The sequence below is a fragment of the Capra hircus genome, chromosome 23, assembly GCF_001704415.2.
Source record: "Capra hircus breed San Clemente chromosome 23, ASM170441v1, whole genome shotgun sequence".
Lineage (NCBI taxonomy): Eukaryota > Metazoa > Chordata > Mammalia > Artiodactyla > Bovidae > Capra > Capra hircus.
In genome coordinates, this window is record NC_030830.1 from 20,225,699 (window position 1) to 20,242,515 (window position 16,817).

Here is a 16,817-nt window from a genome sequence, read left to right on the forward strand (position 1 = left end):
CTGAATCCTTATCCTGCCTCCCTTCCCCAGGAGACATACTCTTCTCACTGGAGTATGTCAGGAGGCAGTTTGATTCAATCTCTCAGGAATTCTGTCTCTCAAGTCAGTCTGTATTTATGGTAAAAATGAATATTTAAAAAGCAAAATGATAAATCTAGAAGGTAATATAGGGACTTCCATGGCAATACAGTGGTAAGACTTTCATTTCAGTGCTTGAGGCACTGATTCCTTCCCTGGTCAGACAAATTAAGCTCCCACATGCTGCATTGTGGGCCAAAAAAAAAAATTAAAAAAAAATTACTGTAAAACAAAAGTAGAGTGAATCAACAGTAAAATATAACAACCCATCATTACCAGTAAAATAATATAACCTATCATTTAGGTAACTGCTATCATAGACTCTGTACACAATGGGATATTAACTCAAGAGAAATGTACTACTGGAATCAGATATTTATGTGACCACTCTATACTATTAAGATGAAATACTCAAAAAATATTTATAATTTTTGTTTGAATTAAACCAAGTAGTCATCAGAATATTACGAAAATGACATAAGTAACTTTCATATCATCTTATATTGAAGCAATTATTGCTTATTTTGATTACCATAAGACTCTAATAAATCATAATAATCTTCTCATTACAACTGAGTTTGACAAAGTACCTATTTGTTTCTATCAAAAGTAATAAAAAAGAACCGAGAATCAGAGATATATATAGGGTGATGAAAAAAATTGTATGACACAATATTAATTGTTTAGTGATATTAAAAAGTAGATAAGGTACTGACTATCTAATATTGAATATATCATTGACATGATGTAAAGGCAAAGGAGAAAGTTGTTTAAGTAGAAAACACCCCTCACCAAAGCCCCATTAGATGAATTATGCACTAGAAAAGAACAGATGGTGGAGGAGCAGGATGGGGAACTCCCTTCGCTAATGAACACAGCAAAAATACATCTACAGGTGGAACAATTCTTACTGGAAACGAACTGGAGATTGGGAGAAAGACTCCTGTACAACCAAGGCTGTAAGAAATATCCACATGAAATCCAGTAGGAAGAAAAGTGTCAGGTCAGGACCTGTGCCCTGGTAGGGGACTCAGAGGAAAAGAGAGATTACATGGGCAGAGATCCTCCCCAGGGAGTGAGTGGTTCAGCCAGATACTGGGCATACCAGCCCTGGGGTCCTGCACAGGGAAGATGAACCCCATAGGCTGGTTGGAGAGCTAGTCGGACTAACAGAAGGGCTGTGGGAAGCTTGGACTCTACTCTTTAGGAACACATGCACACTTACTTGCTCCTGAAACAGTGAGGAGAAGGAGAACTGAAAACTGCATGAGGGGCTGGCCAGTGTCCCGAGACTGTCCCTAGGCTCATGTTCCAGCCTGAGTCTCGGGATTGCTCCAGCTCTACTTGGTTCAAGATGCAGTTCCACGTTTACATTTTCCACACTCTTCTCTTTTTTCTCTTTCTGGGATCCCTATAAGGTGAGTCTTGGTACCCTTGATGTTGTCCCAGAAATTCCTTAAATTTTTTTCATTTTTTAAAAAAATGTGCTTCTTTATTTATTTCATGTTTAAGCTTCCCTGGTGGTTCAATGATAAAGAACTTGCCTGTCAATGCAGGAGATGTGGGTTCAATCCTTGGGTCAGGACGGTTCCCTGGAAAAGGGAACGGCAACCCACTCCAGGATTCTTGCCTGGAGAATCCCATGGACAGAAGGAGCCTGGTGGGCTGTAGTTCACGGGATTGCAAAAGAGTCGGACATGACTTAGTGATTAAACAGCAGCAACTATAAGCTCTCCTACTGGATTTTTAAAAGATGATGGACACTGACAAATTATTTATCCCACAGAAATATAATCACATGTTCTTAGGTCATGTAAATATATGGTTAAGCTAACATTAATATATTTCACTATTTTATCAATCATATAATGAAACAAGTTGTCAAGTATCAAAATACTAGGTCACACAGCTCAAAATGCATATAAAATATTAATTATCTGCTCAATTCATTAGCAGAAACCCACTTCTTTATTTTATTTTCTTGCAAGAGAGGTTGGGAATCACACTTCAAACAAAAATAATAAGTTGGTGTTCAATTAAGTGTGAAGAAATTGCAAGAATTTCAGAAATTTTATGATTAAGAATTGTTTTAGCTACAATAACAAAGTATTTCTACCTTTAAAAACATTTACTCAAAGTGCGTAGTCTACATGTTCTAAAGAGACAGGGGCAATATTTTACTAAAAACACCTAATAACCCTTCCCATTCTTTTTCATGCCTTCCTTGAAAGTTGCATCTAAAAGTGCAAATATTAAAATGAACTGTAAGGCTTTTTTTTGTTTGGAAACATTAAAGACAAGCTTCTGTACAATGTAGATTTTCAGAATGGAGGTTTTCTATAATAGTACAAAATGAGTTTTATAGAAAGACTTTAAATAATCACTGTAAAAGAAAAAGGAGCAAATCTGATATATAATGGTGTGAATGTGGGAGATGTAAATATACTGTGAGCAAATATCCTTACGGGCCCTACTTTCCATGTTTGAAATGATGGAAGGAATAAACCTCATATGGTCCAGAGTGTTTATAGTTTCTGAGATTTTAGTTCTATATGATACTAAAAATATTAATATGCAAGTATTGTGCTGAGTATCTTGGCCCCTAGTCTTTCTAAATTTCTTATAAGAAACATTGATAAGAGTGGCATGGAAACAAATTTAAAGACGTAACTCAATACTGCATGATTCACGAAAGGTCAATCTGTACAAATGATAAGCATATTTGGAATGCTGAACAGTAAGAATCCTTTGCTAAGTGTCTAAATAAGTTGATTATAACCCCAACATAGAGGCTGCAGTTCTGCCAGGCTTGTGGCTTGGTAAAACTGGTTTTCAATACAGCTATGGAAACTTCATCAGACTTATCCACCAAGCCAATGTATTGGCTACTGTATATGACAAATTTGGTCCCATCTCAGGTTCTACCTCCCAAGCAATGGCACCAGGCGACCCAGTTTTTTTAAATGCAACAGTTATTTCAATGACCATTGGAGTGTTTGAAGTGCAGCTGCATTTTAGGATGTTGTTGTTGTTGTTTAGTTGCTAAGTCACGTCTGACTCTTTGTGACCACATGAACTGCAGCACGCCAGGCTCCCTTGTCCTTCACCAACCTCCTGGAGTTTGCTCAAACTCATGTCCATTGAGTTAGTGATGTCATCCAACCATCTCATCCTCTGTCATCCCTTTCTCCTCCTGCCCTCAATCATTCCTAGCATCAGGGTCTTTTCCAATGAGTTGACTGTTTGCATCAGGTGAAAAAAGTATTGGAACTTTAGCTTCATCATCAGTCCTTAGATGAATGATACAGGCTGCGGATTCAGGGCAGGGCAGCAGTTGTCCTCATAGGAGGTGGCAGCTTCATGGGCTGTGGCAGGGGCACAGACTCAATTGTGCAGCAAGCAACTCTGGGAAGCTCATTTTTAAAAATTCGTTGTATGACCCTGTATGCAAGACAGCAAAAAAGACACAGATGTGTATAGCGGACTTTTGGACTCAGAGGGAGAGGGAGAGGGAGAGGGTGAGATGATTTGGGAGAATGGCATTGAAACATGTAAGAATCGAATCGCCCGTCTATGTCCGATGCAGTATACAGGATGCTTGGGGCTGGTACACAGGGATGACCCAGAGAGATGTTATGGGGAGGGAGGTGGGAGGGGGTTTCATGTTTGGGAACGCATGTACGCCCGTGGTGGATTCTTGTCAATGTATGGCAAAACCAATACAGAATTGTAAAGTAAAATAAAGTAAAAAAAAAAAAAAAGAAATAAATAAAAATAAAAATTCATTGTATGGAAAGAGTAACATGGAAACTTACATTACCATATGTAAAATAGATAGCCAATAAGAATTTGCTGTATGGCTCAGGAAATTCAAACAGGGGCTCTGTATCAACCTAGAGGGGTGGGATGTGGAGGGAGATGGGAGGGAGTTTCAAAAGGGAGGGGAGATATATGTATACCTATGGCTGCTTCATGTTGAGGTTTGACAGAGAACAGCAAAATTCTGTAAAGCAATTATTCTTCAATAAAAAATAAATTGATTAAAAATTTTGTTTTTTCTTTATGTTACTCTCACTTGGTGATTTCCATTAATCTGTCTTTCAGATAATTTATGCATTCTTTATCACCTGGTCTGCTGTTCATTCCTTCTATTGTATTTTTCATTTTTGTTATTGTATGCTACAGTTCTGACTGGTTCTTATAATTTCTAGTTCCTTGTTAAGATTCTCACTGTGTGCATCTATTCTTTTCCCTAATTCAGTTTTTCTTCACACTACTAATGCTTCTAATTTTTTGTCTAGTAAATTATTTATTTTTGTCTCATTAGTTGCTTTTTCAGAAATTTTCTCTTGCCATTTCAGTTGGCACAAGTTACTCTGTCTTCTTTTTACTGAACTTCGTGTGTCTCTATGAAACTCAATGGGAAAGTTACCTATGGTGGGCTTGAGGAGGTATCTTTATATGGGAGCATCCTTATACTGTCTGCATGGGTCCAGTGACTTTGATAGCAGAGCTGGATTTGACTTGAACACAAGTCATGTCTTTCCTCAGGGTGTGCTGTCAGCTATCATCTTGTTAGGAGGTGGGGTTAGAGATGAGAGGCCAGAGCCAGGTGTGAGCCAGGGCTTCCCCTCTGCTCAGTGGCCATCACAGTCCTATTTAGGGCATGGGTGAGTCCCAAGTTGCTGGCGTAGAAGCCCTGAGATTTGGGTTAAGTTGGCTCCATTCCCTTATATAGTATGTGTTCTTCTCTCTCCCAGCACTGGCCCCCTCAGCCCCAGAGGGGAGCAGTGCTGGAGCGAGGAGCCGAGGTGTTTATTTGGCAATAGTCAGTGTGATGTGTGTGGTGGTCAGGCTGCCCTTAGAGACCTGGTCTGCTTGTGATGTGCTGCCTGTGTAAGTGGCAGTAATGGCTGCCCTCTCCCTGAAGCCATGAAATTAAAAGACACTTTTTCCTTGGAAAAAAAGTATGACAAACTTAAACAGCATATTAAAAGCAGAGACATCACTTTTTTGACAAAGGTCCATATGGTCAAAGCTATGGTCTTTCCAGTAGTCATGTACAGATATGAGAGTTGGACCATAAAAAAGGATGAGCACCAAAGAATTGATGCTTTCGAACTACAGTCCTGGAGAAAACTCTTGAGAACCCCTTGGACAGCAACAGGATTGAACCATCCAATCCTGAAGGAAATCAATCCTCAATATACATTGAAAGGACTGAAACTGAAACTAAAGCTCCGATACTTTGGCCACCTGATGCGAAGAGTGGATTCATTGGAAAAGACCCTGATGCTGGGAACGATTGAGGGCAGGAGGAAATGGGGACAACAAAGGATGAGATGGTTGGGCGGCATCATGGACTCAATGGATTTGAGTTTAAGCAAGCTCTGAGAGATGGTGAAGGACAGGGAAGCCTGGCATGCTGCTCTCCATGGGGTCACAAAGGGTCGGACATGACTGAGTGACTGAACAACTCCCTGCTCAGAGTTGGAGCTGCCTTAACATCTCACAGTGAGATTTCTTTCATGGTCTGCACTGCCCTCCCTCCAGTGTAGAACTGCGAGCGTTTGCTCAGCTCAGAGTGGGGATGCACCAGGACAGTATCATGAAACCAGTTAGCTAGCTGCACAGTTTCATTTGGCCCTTTCCACCCTGCTTTGAGAGAAAGAAACTGTTCTAACTAGGACAACTCCTTGAAGGGCATTAATTGCCACATTGGGATTTACTTTCCCAGTGGCCTCAGTGAAGGAAAACATAGCACAGTATTCTTTTGTTTCCATAAAGGCACTACTTGCTCTAGGAAAAGAGGTCTATCCCTGGACACACTACGTGCTCTAATGAGTTCCTCCTTCCAATTAAAACCAGATCTTTTTGGTAGACTTAGGACTACCAAATTGTGTAGCAAGGACAATCATAGTAATTTTCAGACTCTGCTTTCCTATACTGATGTAGTAGATTAGAATATATGGTGTAGGTAGCCTTTTAGGTTGGTGATTTCAAAGAGGTGAAAACCAGAGATCAGATTGGTCCACACATAAAGAGGTGTAAGTTGAGCAGACAAATACAAAGCACGTGGACAGACACAGAAGGGATAGACATGAAAGGAGTTATTTGAATACTACTTAAGCACTAGATAAGAGTATTAAGGATTAAAGCTAGCCAGTGATATAGTGATGGAGAAGAGAAGCTCATGTCCACCAGTATTTCCTCCATAATGTCTTATTTCAAAAATAGAGAAGAGATATTTCATTCAACAGTCCATGAAAGCAACCTTTGTTAAGGTTTTTATTTACTTCTCTGGTAAGAAGAAATTTAACCGTAACGTCTACCTTTTTTCTACTTCTGTCTTTTTTGGGGAGGTCTCTTATATCTCTTTCTAATGTCTATAAGAATGCTGAAAGATGTGTCATGCAAAAGATAAATATATCTCAGAGCTGCTGCTTTGTTTTAATTAATGTATCAATACTAAGTTACTCATGCAACTGTATAAGGAGGAAGAAAAATATATCTGCATCAGAAGAAGCAACAAGAGCATTTGGGTTTATACATCTCATGATATATTATCTCCTATTCTAGGAAAATGCTTAAAAATTTTGAAATTTTCCTATTATCCCTAAAATGGCAGTGACTTCTAAATGAAATCATCTTCATACTTTACTATTTAACCATTGCTATTTTTTGATTCAGCCATGGTGAACTTCTTCACCATCCAGTGGGCTCAACCGCACCTTCTCTCGTGAGGTCTGAGCTGTAGCCTTGAGCAGGAAGTACCTCTTTCCAGGCTTGTCCTTTCTTGGATACTCTGTCTTGGTCCAAGTTATCATTTAGAGTTCTAGTTACACCTTTATAGTTTCTTTCCTTCTATAGTTTAATAATTCTTCAATCTTCTATTTAATTACAAAAAAATTTCTTTTAAGCAATGTACTGGCTTATAATCCTGCATGGTTTCTGAGCTATAAAAAGTAGTCTAGTTAATGATTAATCATTAGCAATTTGTTAATAATAAGAGTTTTAAGGCCTGAATTAGTCTTACAAATGTGAGGTTACGTTCTCTCTAATGTTCCTGCTGAAACTCCACCATTTATCTACTGCTAATGTCTTTTCAAGAGTTGTACTTATAAAAATGTGAGCAATTAAAAGACCCCAAAAAGGTAACTGCAGGTGGCTCTTCTATAATTTCTTTCTTTTATTTTTTTGCCATAGCATATTAGGAAGCATGAGAAAACAAATTGGTTGTGGAAAGAGGAAGCAGAAGTGATATGACAATGGAATGAGGAATGAGGCAAAGCAATCACAGAGAGGAGGAGGGATATTTAAATGTTGGTTATTAGGCCTTATCAGGATAACTGTATAAAAAAAGGTGGTATTAATCTTTCATATGAAGGACTGAAAACTCATAACAGAAAAAGAATCACTTAAGATTTATAACTATTTATGAAATGTACTTCATTTTTTAAACCAAAAAGAAATACAAGATTCTCTAGGCACAATATCTTAAATGATAAAGTCATTTAATGGTTTCAGTAAATAGAATTCTTCACTAAGTTGGAGAATAAAAATATATGTAGAGATTAAAATTTATGATTAGAAAAAAAATTATGATTAGAATTTAAATATGGTCTCAGTTGTTGTCCTAATGAAAAATAAATACAAACCACCTCAGGCCCTGTGTTCATGTTTCTTAGTTCTGTGATACACATCTGTACATTTTCAACTTTAAGCACAGTAATCTGGTTCCTCTCCATTATCCTCCATTTTCGCACCCTTCCTTACTTCTTTGTTCTTTCAATGACTTTATATCTTCCTTTTCCTAAAAAATTTCTCTTTTCAAATCAGTTATATTCATATGTTTTCTGGGAGGCATTGTATCACTGTTCTCTCCATCTATTTCACAGACTCAAATCATGTGGACTCTGTAAGTTTTGTTTGTAAGCTGATGTGCATGTGTTTCTTGTCTCTTTTTTGAGTATCTCTATTTAAGTTTCAGTTTAGAAATAAGCTGTGAGTGCAAGTAAACAAATCAGAAGGAAAAGTTTTTCTATAAGAATATATAATTAAAACAATATTTTCACACTATATAAACATCTTGAAGTCATAAATAAATTAGATATCATTCATCATATCTTTTATTCTATATGTAAGATTATTGAGATTGCAACTATTCTGTTTTCTATAATCACATAAATGGAAATTGTTTGAAAATGCTGAGAAGAAAAGTTTTTTTTTAATAATAAGACAAATATTTGGATGAAATATAAAAGTAAAGAAAAGCATTTAATTTACTTTCTGGAGTTTTTTATTCTGGTAAAATATAAAATTTGTAGAAAAGTTGTAAAATGGTACAGAAAACTGCTATTAACCTTTTAACTGGATTCAACAATAGTCTACACTCTGCCTGAAAAGATTTATTTTATCACCTATCCTCTCTCTCATCTGTTTCTCTGTCTGTCATATATGTATCTATGTATTTGTCATCTATCTTCATTTCAAACTCTTTCTTGAGTTTGATACTTTTAAATAGTGCAGGTCAGCTATTTTACCCATCTTGTCTCCATGTGAGTTTATCTCATGCCTTTTCATTATTAGCATCAAGCTATGCATTTTTTTGGCATTAACATGACTAAAGTGACACTGTGCCCTGGTTCAAAGCATTGTATCAGTGGTCATATGCTCTTGGTTTGTAACAACATTAATGATGTTAACACTGATTATAGTGTTATTTTGGTCTACTAGGTTTTTCTGTTGTAAAGTCTACTACTTTACATTTTATAATTAACAAGTAACTTGTGGGGAGATATTTTAGACTATGTAAATGGCTCAACATTTCTCCATTCACTAGTTTTTAGCATATATTTAAGTTTTTCTAACTCCACCATTCCTTCTATATTTACTATTTAGTATCCAGCCAATAGGAACAGCCTTCTGTTTGCCACTATACATTTATTCTTTTTTAAGTTTATCAGTATTAGCTTGTAGATTCTTATTTCTTTCAATTCGTTGGTACACAGTTTCTCTTAATGCCCAAATTGTCCTACAATTGAGCAGTGGTATGCCCTTGAAACTGGTTTTTTAAATTTCCTGTGTGTCTATGTTTCTTGGAGTCTTTCCCTACATTTTCAGGGTGTATGTAATTCTTTCCTCAGGTAACAAGATATGAATGATGATGGAAAAAAGAATGCAACCTCTGAAGCCCAGTTTGTTCTTTTGGGTTTTTCTGATTGGCCTCAGCTTGAGTTAGTTCTTTTTGTGGTTATCTTGATGTTCTACCTGATGACATTGATAGGCAACCTGTTCATCATTATCTTGTCATGCCTGGACTCCCATCTCCACACTCCCATGTACTTCTTCCTCTCAAATCTCTCTTTCCTGGATCTCTGCTACACCACCAGTTCTATCCCTCAACTGCTGGTCAACCTCTGGGGTCCAGGAAAAACTATCTCTTACACTGGTTGCATGATCCAACTTTATTTTGTCCTCGCACTGGGATCTACAGAATGTGTGCTGTTGGTGGTGATGTCCTATGACCGCTATGCAGCTGTGTGTAGACCCCTGCATTACACTGTCCTCATGCACCCTCGTTTCTGCCAACTGTTGGCTGTGGCTTGTTGGGTAAGTGGCTTTACCAACTCAGCACTTCATTCCTTCTTTACATTTTTGGTACCCCTGTGTGGACATCACCAAGTGGACCATTTCTTCTGTGAAGTTCCAGCACTGCTTCGATTGTCATGCATTGATACCCGTGCTAATGAGCTAACCCTCATGGTCACGAGCTCCATTTTTGTCCTCATACCTCTCATCCTCATTCTCAGCTCCTATGGTGCCATTGCCCGGGCAGTGCTGAAGATGCAGTCAACAACTGGACTCCAGAAAGTCTTTGGGACGTGTGGAGCCCATCTTATGGTTGTATCCCTGTTTTTCATTCCAGCCATGTGCATATACCTCCAGCCACCATCAGGAAATTCTCAAGATCAAGGCAAATTTATTGCCCTCTTTTATACTGTTGTCACTCCTAGCCTCAACCCTCTAATCTACACCCTCAGAAACAAAGATGTAAGAGGGGCTGTAAAGAGATTAGTGGGGTGAGTTTGATCTGGTATACTTGTGACATTAATGATGAAATGGAGCATGTCTTCACCAATGGCTCTTCAACCTATCCACTCATCACTCTTTCATTCACTCACTCTATTAGCACTTTTTGAATGTGTACTCTCACAAGGACACAGAGTTCGTGGTTGCAGATATGATTAAACAGTTTGCCTAAATAGTAATCACTCCCCAGTGGCAATAACAGCCATGTAAAATATGGATCAAACATCAATATTAATTTTTTTAGTGCACACACCTAATAAAATAAAGTATCATTTTCTCAATTAAAAAGGAAGCACAGAATTTATTGTAAAAGTTAATAAAATTCAGATATAACTCTATGGAGAGATGCTATTCTTAATTCAAAAAACCTAGAATATGTCATTTAATTTCTTGCTTTTTAGGCAGAATTTGTCATAAAATTTGTCTTCTATCTTTGGTCTAATGAAAGACATTTGGAAACATTTTAAATATTTTTTCCAACATTGTTATCCTTTTTTGAATGCTAGTTAATATTGAGAGAAATTTTAGTCCATAGTCTTTAATATAACATTATTGTTGGTCAGAAAAATCCTTTTTTGAGTCATACCAAAAAGTGCTCTCAGTAGTGCAACAGAAGTAAGCATCTCATATTTCCTTTTTTCTTCAAGTCATTGAGAAGTGTAAAGTAAGTAGAAATAAGTTGTAAAGCTGTGCTATATAACTATAAAGTCATGGTCGTCATAGGCTAGGTATTGTTAGGTAAAGTAAGAGCGTAGCACTCCTGCAAAACCTAAGAAGCAATAAAGAATATCTGAGGTGACCAAACACTAGGCTCTGAAAAATGTGTTGGTGAATCTGATGGATATTTGAAAGAATTACTTGAAAATATATTTGAAAATATTATGATAAAAGCTGTATGATAATTTTGTACTTTTAAGCTTGATGTGATTTGAATATTTGTGGTTTAAAAGTTCACTATGAAAACCAACATATATTTTTCAAGTAAAGAGATGAATTTTTATTTAAATAATAGTTTTGTTCTCTATATTATTGATGCCACCTCCATGTAAAATAAGTGTCCTAGGTATATAACACTTTAAACTGCACCCATATTGAGCCAAAATGGAATAAGGAATAAAGTAAAATCTTGGCAACACCTGACTTTTGTATGGTAGTTTAAATGTCAGTTTTACTTTAACACAGGTTCAATCCCTGAGTTGACAGGACCCCTTGGAGAAGAAATGGCAACCCACACCAGTATTCTTGCTTAAAAAATCCCACAGTCAGAGGAGCCTGGTGGACTACAGTCCAACAGACATGACTGAGCGACTAAGCAAAAGCAAAAGCACAAGCACAAAGTTTAGGTATGATTCATTCAAATGCTTTTTCCTAAATTATTAAAATGAAAAACACATCTGAAACCTTCCCCTCAATTTCCTGTGTGGCTTGCAGCTACATTGATTCTGATGTCTTTGTCTTCCCCTTTGTGTGTCTGTGATTCATTTTTTCCAACAAGGCATAAACAATAATATGGGGTAAGTACATTTGTCCTTAAGATCCATTCCAAGAAATGAAGAACCAAGAATCATGTCTATAAAAGAAGTTTTAGTAAATAATTGGGGCCACACAGAGTGAACCATTACAGAGCAAAAAATCTTTGAAACACTTGAAAGACATAGCTTAGTTCTTTGAACCATTTTGTGGAAATCTTACTGTTTGGGATACCTCATGTAATTCCCAAGTCTCTGACTATGCAACTTAAAAAAAATTTGAAATTTCCAATTTCTTCTTTTCTTTTTCTGTGTGAAAAGCATACATTTATCCTTTTGTACATGTATAATATTTTTCTGGGAATGCATAATTTTAGCATTTATGCTTTTTGAATCCTAGCCACACTACTATAATATTTTATTTAATTTGTAATCTAAAACAAAGATTACTTCCCAGAAATTCTCCCGAAGTTTATCACAGATACTATTGATTTTGTTGCTTTGTAATTTTCAAACTACTTACATGAACCTCATGCAATTTTATAGCAGGAATGTATATAGGAATGTATTTTCTCATTTTGTAGATGAGAAAATAGAAGGGAAAAAGATATATGACTTACTGAAGCTTAAACAACTTGTATGTGACAAATAAAGTAATGAAAATAGATTTTTACTTGAGTTCCCTTGTTATGGTCAAGAACAACTAGAATGTCAGAGACCCTGTCATTTTTAACCCCACTCTTCAAACCGATATTTGGTAAATTGACATTTACACAGCACACATGAATTTGGGTCACAGGCAATTTATTGACGAACTACCAATGAAATCAGCCTTTTCTCAGCTAAGAATGAAAGTGAAATGCACTGAAGGACCAATTTCTTCTTTATTTCACTAAATTTTTCCTCCCCATTGGGACCATATCCCCCAATCTTTGTCCAATTCATCTCATACTTGTTCCTGTGCAGCATATTCCCAAAACACATGTTCAATGATTTCTCTTAATATATCTCAGCAGGGTGGCATTATTGGCACAAGTAAGCCATCAGATAGTTACAGAAACTAGCTCTGGCTTCCAGTCCAGATTCTCTCATTCTCTACACTTTCTTTGGCCTTAGTGTCACATACTATATCTCTTTTTATGAATGTGATGCTGAAAGTTCTCTGGTTATCCTATGCTATGACGATATCAAGTGATTTCAAGCATAATAAAGTTTCAAATACAAATTCACCATATTCCAATTATAATTCAGCAACAAAACAACTTTATGGTCAAACTCTCACATCTGTAAAGAAGGCTGAATGCTGAAGAATTGATGTTTTCGAATGGTGGTGCTGCAGAAGACTCTTGGGAGTCCCTTGGACAGCAAGGAGGTCAAACTATCCAGTCTTAAAGGAAATCAATCCTGAATATTCATTGGAAGGACTGATGCTGAAGCTGAAGCTCCAGTACATCGGCCACCTGATGTGAAGAGTCAACTCATTGGAAAGGACCTTGATGCTGGGAAAGATTGAGGGCAGGAGGAGAAGGGTGTTACAGAGGATGAGATGGTTGGATGGCATCATTGACTCAATGGACATGAGTTTGAACAAATTCTGTGAGATGGTGAAGGACAGGGAAGCCTGGCTTGCTGCAGTCCATGGGGTCACAAAGAGTTGAACACAACTGAGTGACTGAACAAGACAATATAACTTAGAAAAGAAAAATAATATGAATTTGCCATGAGTCTTCACTAGATTTCACAATATTAATAATTGCCATTGGTGCTTCATTGTTCTGTCTATAATAGTACATTAATATGCAATTAAATAATTTTCTGAAATATTATAGAGTATAATGCATGCCCATCTCTAACTGTACCTGAGAGTATTTCCTAAAGATATAATCCAGTATAACAAATTAGATTTAGGTGTTATGTCTTTAGTATCCCTTAATTCAGAACCATTTTTCAGTTTTTCTTTGCCTTTAATTAACTAAATATTTCTAAAGAGTATAGATCACTTATTCCCAATCAAAAAATGGGCCAAAGAACTGAACAGACATTTCTTCAAAGAAGACATACAGATGGCTAAGAAACACATGAAAAGATGCTCAACATCACTCAGTATCAGAGAAATGCAAATCAAGACCACAATGGGGTAACATCTCACACTGGTCAGAATGGCTGCTATCCAAAAGTCTACAAACAACAAATGCTGGAGAGGGTGTGGAGAAAAGAGAACCCTCTTACACTGTTGGTGGGAATTCAAACTAGTACAGCCACTATGGAGAACAGTGTGGGATTCCTTAAAAAACTGGAAATAGAACTGCTGTATGACCCAGCAATCCCACTGCTGGGCATACACACTGAGGAAACCAGAAGTGAAAGAGACATGTGTACCCCAATGTTCATCGCAGCACTGTTTACAATAGCCAGTACATGGAAGCAACCTAGATGTCCATCTGCAGACGAATGGATAAGAAAGCTGTGGTACATACACACAATGGGATATTACTCAGCTATTAAAAAGAATGCATTTGAATCAGTTCTAATGAAGTGGATGAAACTGGAGCCTATTATACAGAGTGAAGTAAGTCAGAAAGAAAAACACCAATACAGTATACTAATACATATATATGGAATTTAGAAAGATGGTAATGATGACTCCACATGTGAGACAGCAAAAGAGACACAGATGTATAGAACAGTCTTTTGGACTATGTGAAAGAAGAAGAGGGTGGGATGATTTGAGAGAATAGCATTGAAACATGTATATTATATGTGAAACAGATCTCCAGTTCAGGTTCAATGCATGAGACAGGGTGCACAGGGCTGGTGCACTGGGATGACCCTGAGGGATGAGATAGGGAGGGAGGTGGGAGAGGGTGTTCAGGATGGGGAACACATGTACACTCATGGCTGATTCATGTCAATGTATGGCAGAAACCGCTACAGTACTGTAAAGTAATTAGCCTCCAATTAAAATTAAAAAATTAAAGAAATAAATTCTCTAAAACCTTAAAAAAGAGTATAGGTCACTTATATAATATCTTTCAATTTATATTTGCCTAGTGTTTATGCAGAATTAGAATATTCCATTTTTACAGTGAGATCCCACAGGGCCCATGTTTTTTTATTTTTTTATTTTTTTTTGATGACACAGTTGTATTTTATTTTTTTATTTTTTATTTTTTCATTTTTTTTTAAATTTTAACATCTTTAATTCTTACATGCGTTCCCAAACATGAACCCCCCTCCCACCTCCCTCCCCATAACATCTCTCTGTGTCATCCCCATGCACCAGCCCCAAGCAAGCTGCACCCTACGTCAGACATGACTGGCGATTCAGTTCTTACATGACAGTATACATGTTAGAATTCCCATTCTCCCAAATCATCCCACCCTCTCCCTCTCCCTCTGAGTCCAAAAGTCCGTTATACACATCTGTGTCCTTTTTCCTGTCTTGCATACAGGGTGGTCATTGCCATCTTCCTAAATTCCATATATATGTGTTAGTATACTGTATTGGTGTTTTTCTTTCTGGCTTACTTCACTCTGTATAATTGGCTCCAGTTTCATCCATCTCATCAGAACTGATTCAAATGAATTCTTTTTAACGGCTGAGTAATACTCCATTGTGTATATGTACCACAGCTTTCTTATCCATTCATCTGCTGATGGACATCTAGGTTGTTTCCATGTCCTGGCTATTATAAACAGTGCTGCGATGAACATTGGGGTACATGTGTCTCTTTCAATTCTGGTTTCCTCGGTGTGTATGCCCAGCAGTGGGATTGCTGGGTCATAAGGTAGTTCTATTTGCAATTTTTAAAGGAATCTCCACACTGTTCTCCATAGTGGCTGTACTAGTTTGCATTCCCACCAACAGTGTAGGAGGGTTCCCTTTTCTCCACACCCTCTCCAGCATTTATTGCTTGCAGATTTTTGGATCGCAGCCATTCTGACTGGTGTGAAGTGGTACCTCATTGTGGTTTTGATTTGCATTGCTCTAATAATGAGTGATGTTGAGCATCTTTTCATGTGTTTGTTAGCCATCCGTATGTCTTCTTTGGAGAAATGTCTATTTAGTTCTTTGGCCCATTTTTTGATTGGGTCGTTTATTTTTCTGGAATTGAGCTGCAGAAGTTGCTTGTATATTTTTGAGATTAGTTGTTTGTCAGTTGTTTCATTTGCTATTATTTTCTCCCATTCAGAAGGCTGTCTTTTCACCTTGCTTATATTTTCCTTTGTTGTACAGAAGCTTTTAATTTTAATTAGATCCCATTTGTTTATTTTTGCTTTTATTTCCAGAATTCTGGGAGGTGGATCATAGAGGATCCTGCTGTGATTTATGTCTGAGAGTGTTTTGCCTATGTTCTCCTCTAGGAGTTTTATAGTTTCTGATCTTACATTTAGATCTTTAATCCATTTTGAGTTTATTTTTGTGTACGGTGATAGAAAGTGATCTAGTTTCATTCTTTTACAAGTGGTTGACCAGTTTTCCCAGCACCACTTGTTAAAGAGATTGTCTTTACTCCATTGTACATTCTTGCCTCCTTTGTCAAAGATAAGGTGTCCATATGTGTGTGGATTTATCTCTGGGCTTTCTATTTTGTTCCATTGATCTATATGTCTGTCTTTGTGCCAGTACCATACTGTCTTGATGACTGTGGCTTTGTAGTAGAGCCTGAAGTCAGGCAAGTTGATTCCTCCAGTTCCATTCTTCTTTCTCAAGATTGCTTTGGCTATTCGAGGTTTTTTGTATTTCCATACAAATCTTGAAATTATTTGTTCTAGTTCTGTGAAAAATGTGGCTGGTAGCTTGACAGGGATTGCATTGAATTTGTAAATTGCTTTGGGTAGTATACTCATTTTCACTATATTGATTCTTCCGATCCATGAACATGGTATATTTCTCCATCTATTAGTGTCCTCTTTGATTTCTTTCATCAGTGTTTTATAGTTTTCTATATATAGGTCTTTAGTTTCTTTAGGTAGATATATTCCTAAGTATTTTATTCTTTTCGTTGCAATGGTGAATGGAATTGTTTCCTTAATTTCTTTTTCTACTTTCTCATTATTCGTGTATAGGAATGCAAGGGATTTCTGTGTGTTGATTTTATATCCTGCAACTTTACTATATTCATTGATGAGCTCTAGTAATTTTCTGGTGGAGTCTTTAGGGTTTTCCATGTAGAG

At 37.0% G+C, this 16,817-nt stretch overlaps 1 protein-coding gene across 1 annotated transcript; it reads left to right on the forward strand.

Moving 5' to 3' along the window:
* LOC102169865 (olfactory receptor 2J3-like) lies at positions 9,235–10,164 on the forward strand. Its single transcript, XM_005701976.2, has one exon. The coding sequence runs from the start codon at positions 9,235–9,237 to the stop codon at positions 10,162–10,164; it is 930 nt and encodes a 309-aa protein (XP_005702033.2).